General features: G+C 33.3%; 2 protein-coding genes across 2 annotated transcripts; both read left to right on the plus strand.

Moving 5' to 3' along the window:
• Positions 1–960: 960 nt before the first annotated feature.
• LOC126709176 (protein NETWORKED 3A-like) lies at positions 961–4,502 on the plus strand. The gene is made up of 3 exons (XM_050409288.1): positions 961–1,096; positions 1,965–2,079; positions 3,615–4,502. The coding sequence occupies exons 2-3, from the start codon at positions 1,989–1,991 to the stop codon at positions 4,292–4,294; spliced, it is 771 nt and encodes a 256-aa protein (XP_050265245.1). The 5' UTR covers positions 961–1,096; positions 1,965–1,988; the 3' UTR covers positions 4,295–4,502.
• A 515-nt stretch (positions 4,503–5,017) lies between these two features.
• On the plus strand, positions 5,018–5,830 carry LOC126709177 (uncharacterized). Its single transcript, XM_050409291.1, has one exon. The coding sequence runs from the start codon at positions 5,214–5,216 to the stop codon at positions 5,553–5,555; it is 342 nt and encodes a 113-aa protein (XP_050265248.1). The 5' UTR covers positions 5,018–5,213; the 3' UTR covers positions 5,556–5,830.
• The last annotated feature ends 5,506 nt before the right edge of the window (positions 5,831–11,336 follow it).

The following is an 11,336-nucleotide window of genomic DNA, read 5'->3' on the forward strand; positions in this document are numbered from 1 at the left end:
TTTTCAGCTTTTTTTTTTTTTTTTTTTTTTTTTTTTTTTTTTTTATAAGACCAGAGCCTGGTGCACACCAAGGCATATGAATAGTAAAAAAAAAGAGTGAACAGTAATTTTTTACACATTTAAAAATTATTTTGCTACAGTGTTTTCAGCAAAATAAAGTTGTATCCAAACGCACTCTAAGGATCTGTTTGGATACAACTTATTTTTGCTAAAACTGAAAACACTGTAATAAAATAATTTATAAATGTGTGAATAGTATTGTGGGACCTGTGAACAGTGCATTTTGTCTCCTGCACAATAAATTTATGTGATTTTACTGTTCACGCGCTGGGAAAAAAAAAAAAAGGAGAGAAGTTGAAAACGTGAATGTGGATCCGCGTTTGCGGATCCAAACGCTCACTAAGACAAGATTGCTAGTATCATATTAGGCAAAAATCAAGGTACGAAAAAAATTTCAAAAATGAAAGATTTTAATTTTAATTTGAACTTTTAAATAATTTTCTAATAATTTGTTAAATACATTGGGATAGAGACACCTAGACTAATTTTAAATAGCTTAAACATAGTATGAAGTGATTTTTTTTTTTTTTAAATTTATAACAGTTATAAATGGACATGAAATTTATTAATATATAGTTTTTATTTCTATCCATTAGGTGTAAATTATCATTTCAAATTTTTATTTGAACAACAAAGTCTCCAAAATCACGTGTTAAATTTAAATCTACAAGTAATTTGAGGATAAAAGTCAAAAAGAGAATAAATTCAGCCGAAGATAAGATAATTTTTTTTTTTTTTTTGAATGCATTTGATTTTTATGGGAAAAAACGTAATTTTCAGCAGAGCGTCATTCATGCCTCGTGGGCTACGACTTTGTTTGGCATAGAAATACACGTGTCAAAATCCCAGTGGCCAAGACCCAAATTTCAATTCTAGTACGAGACAAACTAATTTGGAACTCGAGGAACTCCCATTTAAAACTCGTATTACACTCACGACTACTACACACGCACACGGTCACAGAGACAGAGAGGCAGAGAGAGAGAGAGAGAGATCCAACTTTGGCTTCTCCGTGGAGAAGATCAAACAGTACCAGGTACCCTTTTACTCTTCTTTCTATATGTGTCTGTGTCTGTGTTCTACTTACTAGATTTGTTGTGTTTCCTTAACGTTTGACAATGGTGTTTTTTTTTTTTAGTTGTTTGGTTTGGTTTGGTGGGTTATACTTATGAAAACACCAAAAGCTTGCATCTTTCTTGTTCTTGTTATTGTTCTAGTTCTTGTTTTTGTGGTGAAGTTTCAAGTGATTGGTCTAGGTGGACGTAGAACACTGTTGCATCTTTCTTGTTCTTGTCACTCAGTTCTGTTTTATTTGAAACTTGAAGATACTTTTTTTTTTTTCCTAGTGTGAATTTTCTAGTAATGAAAATTTAATTGCTTTTCTGAGGTTTATCTGGTCAGTTTTTATATATGGGAAGAAAATTATAAGGTATCAAAAAAAAAAAAAAAATCATCTTGGCCTTTTAGGAAATAAAATGTTTATTATATTGGCTTTTTTTTTTCTTTTTTTTTTTTTTTAAATTTTAATTTACAATTCTTTTCTAGTCGCCTATTAATAGTGCTGTTAATGACGGTTATCTAGTGGTACTATGTGGTATCACTGGTTGTTGGGTAGGTTCTTTATAAAAAAAATTCTTTTTGGGAAAAAAATCTGAGTTTTTGAAAAATTAGATTTCCTCTATAAGCTTTTTAGGATGTAAATTACAATCTTCTATTCCTGGTCCGCCCTCTTTGACATGTGCTTTACCAACACATATCTTTTATATAAAATCAGGCTAATTTTGTGAGTTTTGAATTTTTAAAAGAAAGTTTGAATTTTTATTTTTTGGGTGCTTGATATGTTTTAATTTATTTCTGGGAAATAAAAGTTTGAAATTTGAGATGATGGTATTGATTTTGTACAGGTAAGGAGTAATAAGATAGTGGGAATGATGATGAGGAAGCAAACATCACATTGGTGGTGGCTTGACAGCCACAACAAGTCAAAGCGCTCTCCATGGCTTCAATCCACTCTTGCTGGTACCTTATCTTATCTCTTTCAAGTCTCAATTTGGTTATTTCCTTGTTGAATTTTTTTCACCACTTGGAAAATTTCGTTTAAGGTTAAATATATCATATATCATATATATATATATATATATATATATATGTTCCTCAAATTTCAATATGTTGTAATTTAATTCTCGAAAATTTTAAAAGTTATAAATTTCATACTTCGGTCAATTTGTCACTAAATTTGTTCTAGATCATGTCAGTTTTTTTAAGGTGCCATGTCAATATTTTGTGTCACATTTACTATTTTTTCATGGTTGATGGAGGAAAAAAATGGGTGCTTTTTAGGTGTGTGTTGATATCAAGTGGGCCCGGATTACTGGTTTTTTGATTCCTGACCGTTGGAGAATGCGTATTAACTATTTGTTTTTTGAAAGTTTGAGTTTGAAATCTTTGTACTTTTGTGGCCTAGTGTATTTTACTATTTTTAATGGGGATTTGAATTTTGACATACAAGTGAACAAAAGGTGACTGAGACTAGTGGGTGGATCTCCTCAAATGAATACATACAAAATATCTTGATCTAGGAATAGGATTATTCGCTTAAATCAAAAGTAATTAAGAACAACAAAAAATCTGAATACTATATATGTAATAGCGGACAGCCGTGGGTTTTGTGTGAATGGTATATTTAGACGTTGAAGACTTGAGTTAAGTAAATTATAAAATACTACTCATAAAGGTAAAGGGACAAAGGGGGTGGGGGGGTTGATACTGAAAAGGTTAGGGACAAATCAACTCAATGGGTGGCTTGCTGTAAGTAGAAGATATCTCACGAATGTGGAGGGTTCACATACCTGAGAGGGAGGATGCATAATGAGACAATTATTGTGTCGTAGGTTGTTCATATCTCTAGTCTTGGATCAAACAAAGATGTTAACAATAGGAAAAGTTTCCACCATTGTTTGGTATATGCCATTACATTAAATATTTTGATTCATGGATATGAATAAGTTCCAAGTCTCTAGCTAGTACAAAGCCATAAAGACTATAGTAGCAAGCTAGCTGACTAACAAAATAACAACTTGTATAGTGATGAAAAAGATTGTGCATGACCTTGAGTTAAATGGGTAAAGGGGTCCACTCATATGATGAACTGGTAGACTTGATTATTGAGAATAGGATTGGGGGAAATGAATTTTGGAGACAAAGGACCTCGGGATCTGGGAAGTTTATGGCGCTGGTTCTAATAGGGGATATGTTAGTCAGTGATATGATGATTGTAGGGAATGCAATAGTAAGAGCACTCACTGTTTTCATTTTGGTCCTCTCTGTTTTGATTACCCTTTAACGTCTTGTTTAATGTAAAGACACTTTCTGAACATACAAAGCAGATTCTGAGTACTAAAGAAAGTTGGAAGGTCCATGGGACCCTATAATAATTCTTTGATCTTCCCTTTTTTTATTCTTTATGTTCTCCTTTTCTCCTTTCTAATATTGTTGGTTAAACATGGTAATTGGCTTAGTTTTAATTGACGACCATCTCTATTCTTATATGATAGAGCTAGAGGAGAAGACAAAGGCCATGCTAAAATTGATTGAAGAAGATGCAGATTCCTTTGCTAAGCGTGCAGAGATGTATTACAAGAAACGACCAGAGCTAATTAGCATGGTTGAAGAGTTTTATCGTACTCACCGCTCATTAGCTGAGCGATATGATCAACTTAAGTCCGACTCTGGAACACGCCTCCTCACAACCTTGGCGTCCCCATTTTCTTCGTCTAAATCTAAACCAGAAAAGTTAATGAGTGTGGTGGATCAAACATATGACAGCTACTCGGAGACTTGTGACACTGAAGAGTTAGCTGAGTCTGAAGTTGATGATCCCGAAGAGGAAGATGAACCTCTAGTTGATGATCAAGAAATGAAAGAGGAGGAAATTCCAAGTGGGGTCTGCAATGATGAAGTGAGGAAGTTGAAAGAAGAAATAGAGAGGCTTAAAGAAGAGAATAGAATTCAAAAGGATCAACTAATGCAGAAAGATGAAGAGAAGAGAGAGGTGATAAGGCAGTTGAGTTTGGCAGTGGATATGCTTAAGGACGAAAATGTGAAGCTGAGGAAGCGTGTGGCTAGAGACTCCAACAACAAGAAACGTACCCCTTTAGAGTTCAACAAATTGAAGGGAGCATTTCTAGGGAAGTTATTCAATGGGTTTTCCAAGAATACAGTTGTTGCTTTGTAGATGTGGTTATGTGTTGTAGTAAGTTTTTTTTTTTTTTTTTTTTTTTTTGGGGGTGGGGGAGAAATGTTGTAGTAAGTAGTGTAGTCTGTTCTACCAAAAAAAGAAAACAGTAATGTAGTATGTAATGCAATCTATAGAGATGTATATTGGGGAGATTCCCCTTCCAACTCAAATTAGAAAGTTAATCTAATGCATCCTTTTTAAAGTATTTTGGTAAATAATCCCATACAAGTCATTATCAGTAGTACTTTACCCAAAAAGAGCCATTATGTGTAGTGCAAATTGTTTGAACTTTTATTTTGTCTAATGTACTTTAGGTAATTATTAATTAAGCAATAGCCACTCGCCTTCAGAACAAAGCATAGCCACTCGCCTCTTAGCCTCTAGGAGACCTATTCACTGATGCTGTATCAAAGGGTCAAAGTGATTTATGGCTTTTTAAACTCAATTATCCAAATCAATGAATGATAGGTGAACCTTTTTGCAGGATGTTTACCTGTGGAATGGGGATGATAACACAAAAAGGAAGAAGAAAAAGAGGGGGAAAAGGAAGAGAAGAAAGGGGAAGCAATCACTGTTTCAGTGGTAGAACACTAGGATATTTCTTTATAGTAAATCTTCCAAACCTAAAAGAAAGGGAAAAAAAAAAAAAAAAAATCAAGATCCTCAATTTACCAACTTTCCCATTAGTGACAATAAAATATGGGATTGGAAGAACAACTACTATTTATTTTTTACTTTTTGGCAGACATTATATTATCACAACTTACAAACTATGCCTTACACTTCATACCTAACATCACACTTCACCAAACCAAGTAATACCAAAACAAAAAAAAAAATTATACAAACATAAAGTGGAAACACTAGCAATAATTGGAGCTGTCAAACAAGCCCTCACATACCAGGGAGCTGCATTATGCAAGCAGCCAGCAATCCCAACAATACAACTAAGTTTAGAGGCCCTGATGGAGCAATAGAAACTGTGGAAGATTCTGGCAAAGTCCCAGATGGTGGAAAGGCCGAGTCTGGTCCGGGAGCAACTGTAACATCCGGGTTTGGAGGGCTCTGGCTTGAAGGAATTGTAGGCACTGATGACTCAGATGGAGGAACTGCCTCACCACCAGGAGAAGGAAATAGTGGAGAAATGTCTGGGGATAGAGCTGGAGAGTACACAGGAGCACCTGGCAAGACTGCAGGTGCAGCTGAAATAGTTGAAACTTTGATATTTAATTCAGATGCTAAGGCTAATGAAGAATAGTAGGACATAAATATCATGAACATTGCCAAGATTGAGGAAAAGGAAGCCATCAATGATGATAGAATTAATTCCCTTATTATGAAGTATAATAAATGTGTCTAAGAGAAAGGGAGAGAGTGAGGGTTGGAGAGTGAGGAAGAATATGGGAAGAATGTGAGTAGGTTCATGATTAAGGCTTAAAAGGTCTAGTGGAAGTGCTGGTGGGGACTAAATGCTATGTGGCAGAAGATCACTTGGACCTGTTGTGATAGTACAGCTTGCATTTTCTGCTAAGGGACAAGGTCCATATGTGATTTTTGTTCAGAAGAACATGAGGATGAGTTGTCTTTTTTTATCCTTTTTTCCTTTTTGAGTATTGTTAAATGTTGCTGCAGAAGGCACCTATTAAACAATAAGTCAAAGGGATAAAATTTTTTTTCTAAACTTTTACTTAAGTGTTTATATATTTTGATGTGAACTTATGATTAGTGTATAATAAAAGTAGTGAGAGTGATGAGTTCATGTGAAAGTAATATTGCTTCATTCACAACTAACACCTCAGCAAATTTATGAAAAATATTTGTTTTTTTAGATTGTCCTATGAAATCGTGTCATTAATATTTAATTTAAGACAGGTAAGCTTAGCACTTGGCATAAAAAAATTTATCAATTGCATGATAATTTAATAATTACAATCACTATAAAACATATGAAAGTTACAATTCAATCTTACAAACAGGCAGAGACGTAAAGAATATTGAGCATTCCAACCCTATGGACCCGGGAATTGGATTTAACTTCATGTTTTTAACTCTTAATTGGATTACATATGGAATAAGGTCAGCTTTACTGCCATGGCTATCTTGATAAACTCATTGTTAACTCTTTAAACAGCTTCGTTTATTGAGAAAAATAAAAAATTAGTGTGGGATTAAAAAATAAAGACGTGAAAAAAAAAATTGTTTAATTGGGACTAGTGGTATTATCAGAGCTTATAGCTTTTCCCTTCCCCCAATATTGTGATTGGGTTGATGATGCAGCACATAATTGCCAGGAAAAATAAAAAGAGCACAGTCCCAAAATTTCACAACCTATAGTTGGTTTGGAATCACCACCAAGCTTTATGGAAAATTTTCATTGGAAATGTGTAGTAGGGATAGGGATGATGACAAGAAGATAAGAGAGAAATGGAGGTGTAGTCATAAGAGTATTGAGTTAAGAGACTAGTGTTTTAGAGAATAATAATAGTATATATAAGCCAAGGGAGTATTGAGTTAAGAGACGTGTGTTTTAGAGAATGATAATAGTATATATAAACCTTCCGGAGTAGGGTGGGATATTTTTACCATCCCTAACTAAGGCTTTTAAAGTAACAAATAAGAGATGAACAACATAATCATTACATTAAATTCGGAAATAAAAATAAAAATTCAAATTAAACAAGATCCAATCTTGGCTCAATTAAAGTCCCTTAATCCCCAACTGATATATTCTCTCTTTAGAGTTTAGAGTAGGTTCCTTCTCAAAAAAATAAAAAAAGAGTTCAGAGGAGGTTTGGAATGTGATGCCCTCTCTCTTTTGTTGTCCACATTTTTTACAACCATAGGACACCATGTAAGCATGTGCTTTCTGACCCTTAAGAGGCACATAACTAATCCTGGTGGGTTTTATCTGTTTGGTGAATAAAGACAAATGTTAAGATGATGATGCTGCTGTTAAATTTTTATATTGACAACTCAAACACTGGACCATTAAAGACTCTTGGAATCTTCTTGTGTGATTTTTGATTTATGCATGAAACATAGTCTAAAGTTAGTAATATTAGTTTGACAACAAGAGGGTGATTCTCATTCCATTTTTCTACTAAACAACCAAACTACTGCAGGGAGAGATGGATTCCTTGATCTTTTTCCCCTCTCTAACACTCCTTTTCATCCTCTTTACCAAACAAGATAAAATATTTGATAAATTTTTGCTTATTTGCGTTTTGTTTACCATTATTTGACTTAGTATACTTATGTGGTATGTTCTTACCGTTGGTGCGAACATAGTTACCGCAAGTTATTCTCATTCTAATTTTTTTTTTTTTTTTTTTTTTTTTAAGGCTTTTAGATGAAATAGTTGCCAGTTGCCACATGTTATTCATTTGTATATATCTAAAAGTTGAGATGTAGAATTTAATGTTGCTGTACTCTTATTAAGCTACCTCATACTAAAAAAAAAAAAAGTTCCTTTATGATTTTTCTATTTTATTTTATATAAAATAATTAAATATAGTTCATGGAAAAACCTGTTAATGCACTCCATTACTATCTATTATCTAACATGTTACTATTCATTTGTTTTAAATGTAAATATTTAACTATTCAGTTATCCAAATTGATTTCAACTTTTCATTTTCATTTTTCTAATTTCAAGTAATTGTTAAAATTGAATAATTCATTATCTTTTTAATGGATATATGCACATGTTTAACTATTCATTACAAACGTTACTATTCATTAGATGCAAATGATTGACAATATTTAACTATCCAAATTGATTTCAACTTTTCATTTTCTTCTTTCTAATTTCAAGTAATTGTTAAAATTGAATATTTAAACTTTTCAACTTTCTATTCTGAAAAAAAAAAAAAAAAAAAAAAAAATCTTTTTCTCTTCCTCTAACCTTTCCCCTCCCTCTTTGTCTCTTTATCTCCTCACTACTCTTTACTTAGCCGTTACACTTTCTTCATCATTTCCTCTTTTTTATATTTTGACTCTTCTTCTCTCCATTTTATTTTGTATAAATTTGATATCATTTATTCCATTCAATCTATATTTTTTTCCACACAAAAACTGTGAGTACTCTCTCTCTCTCTCTCTCTCTTGCTTGATTTTTGTTCTTTCTTATAACTCTAATTTAGGTTGATGGTTTTTTTATTTAATTTTATGTGTTGTATTTTTTAAATTTCCCATCACAAATTTCTCTTATAGCTTTGGTTGAATTTTGGTTTGGGTTAATATGTAGTTTTTTTTTAAAAAAAAGAAAAAAGAAATTTGAGTTTATATCAAAACAAAATATACATGGCTACGAATTTGAATGTGCCTACCAATGGACTTTCACTGAATAGAGATGTATTCAGAATGCTTTTAGTTTCATATACTTCTTTTGTATTGTTGCATCCCATGTGTTTGGTAAAATTTCTTTTAGAAATCTTATGTGTTTTTCTCAAATCTATTTGTTATTTTTATTTTGGTCATTTTATTACAAATTGTAGGGTCACATTTTTCTGGCCAAGCCTAAGATGCATGGAACCTTAGGCCAGTGAGCCCGGTACAATGAATTTGTAGAGAGTGGGCCAAAGAGCCAGACTTTAGTGTATGGACAACGGTCATCACGGTGTTCTTCAAGGACCAAGTTTTCTAGAGAGAATTGGTCCTCAGCACGATCCGAGGAGCTTTTTCTGGTACCTCTGGTGTGTTGGGGGCGGGTCTTGGTCCTTGAAGAACACCGTGATGACCGTTGTCCATACACTAAAACCTGGCTCTTTGGCCCACTCTCTACAAATTCATTGTACTGGACTCACTGATCTAAGGTCCCATGCATCTTCTGGCTAGACCCCGCCCCTAACACACTAGAGGTACCAGAAAAAGCTCCTCGGATTGTGCTGAGGACCAATTCTCTCTGGAAAACTTGGTCCTTGAAGAACATCGTGATGACCGTTGTCCATACACTAAAGCCTAGCTCTTTGGCCCACTCTCTACAAATTCATTGTACCGGGCTCACTGGTCTAAGGTCCCATGTATCTTGGGCTTGGCCAGGAAAACGTGACCCCACACAAATAATTAGCATCTCCACCATCAAATTTTTAGTTAATATGAAATTTCTTGGTAAGCTTTTACTTTACTTTTTTTTTTTTGAGAAAATAAATACATCATGCTGCTAATCCTGCAGTTCGAACCCTTTCCCCCTTAGACCCCCAAGCACTTTGTACATGGGAATTTGCCAATTTAGTTACAAGGCCTTTGACAGCTTTTACTTAGTTAATCATCTTTACTGAAAATGACAAAAAGAAAATAAGATAAAGTATAATTTACTCTAGAGCATCATTATACCATTAATGTTTTTATGTATAGATACTTAAAGAATTCTTTCTTTTTGCATTTATTTTATTTTATACTTCCACTTTATGATATATGATTTATTAATAATGATTTATTGCATAGTTATCTTTATTTACTTTTTCACTTAGTTTCAATTGTGAGGAAGAAAGAGATGTGGATCTATGTTTTGGAGAAAAATATACCTATAAGAGTTGAATCGCATATATCTGTATAGTAATAAACAAAATATACATAGTTACAACTTGGTCTAATAGTTCTCACACTATCAATTAAAAAAAAAAAAATTTATTGCATTGTATTTTCATACATATCTCACTATATATAATACCTGACTACAAAAAACTTCTAATTTAAAACATAATTTCAAATAACACATAATAAAAATTTAAAAATATACAATCTAATATATTAATTCAATAATTATCCAATAAAAAATAATCATATCAAATATTTCCGTGCATCGCGTAAGTTTGCGACTAGTTTATATAAAAATGGGAGGAAGCTGGATGTTTTTAAATTAGAGGTGAGCCTCTCCCATTACAGAGTTACAGTAACCCTTCTCTCTCTCTTTTTTTTTTTTTTTTTGGTTTCCTTTCAAAACTTAGTTATTAGAACCCTTTACCTAAGTTTTGTTTTTTCCATTCTCATGTTGCAAGTAGGATTAAAAGACTAGAAGTATTAGAAGGAAGCTCTAATAGAGTTAGAGGACATTCTAGAAAAGAATATGGCAAATGTGAGTTTCTCCTAAGATTAAGATCTTTACATGAGATGCATGTACAAACATTCTGCTGACTGTGGAATATGTACTAAATAGACAAGAAACAAAAAAAAATAATTGTACTATTTTAGGGATATCTAACTATGGACGCCTTTTTGTTTTAATAGGTTGGGGCCCGTTTTGCTATGCTCAAGCCCATTGAGTCGTGGGTCAGGAAGTTGGGATTGACCTAATACCTTAGTAGGACCATGCTACAGGCTAGTTTTTGCGCAAGCTGAGTGTTCCAAGGGCGTAACAAAGCACAAAAAGCAGTGAGTTGGATTGTGGTTAGGTAGGCCAGCTACAACATAAGAAAGTGAAGTGGCAAAAATAGCTGACACAGTTGAATAGCCGATACAACAAATATAATAAGGGGTGCCACGGTAGACCAACTAACACAGCAAGTATAATAAAAGATGCCATTGCAGAACAACTAATACAACAAATATGATAAAGAATGCCATGCCAAAACAACTGATACAACGAATATGATAAAAGATGACACAGTAGAACAACTAACACAACAAATATACTAAAAGATGTCTCCACAGAATGACTAATACGACAAATATAATAAAAGATGTCACAACAGAACTACTTATACAACAAATATGGTTTCTAACAAGTGAGATTATATGTATTTGCAATCAAAGTCATGTGTCAAATCTTTCCGCCAAAAGTGAACTAAGAAGGAATCTGAACCCCAACTTGAACAACCTTGTCATAGGCTTTTGCCATCAAAGTTGTGCATTTTGGAAAATGAGCCTAAATGGCTATTCGTTACCACTTATGGGATTCTAGAGAGTGGGTTTGCGAGGAGGGAGGGAAAAGATGATTTATTGATGCATGCCTCTTTTCTACCATGTGTTCTCTATTCCTTTACCATATGCTTTTTTTTTTTTTTTTTTTCATTTTTGTTGGGAAATTTAGACCTCGGTT

The sequence above is a fragment of the Quercus robur genome, chromosome 12 (assembly GCF_932294415.1).
Source record: "Quercus robur chromosome 12, dhQueRobu3.1, whole genome shotgun sequence".
NCBI lineage: Eukaryota > Viridiplantae > Streptophyta > Magnoliopsida > Fagales > Fagaceae > Quercus > Quercus robur.

Bases quoted from the DNA above. Each gene is read 5' to 3' on its own strand.
- LOC126709176 (XM_050409288.1), top strand. From the start codon at position 1,989: ATGATGATGAGGAAGCAAACATCACATTGGTGGTGGCTTGACAGCCAC. The intron at 2,080-3,614 runs GTACCTTATCTT...CTTATATGATAG, and splicing joins GCTTCAATCCACTCTTGCTG to AGCTAGAGGAGAAGACAAAG.
- LOC126709177 (XM_050409291.1), top strand. From the start codon at position 5,214: ATGCAAGCAGCCAGCAATCCCAACAATACAACTAAGTTTAGAGGCCCT.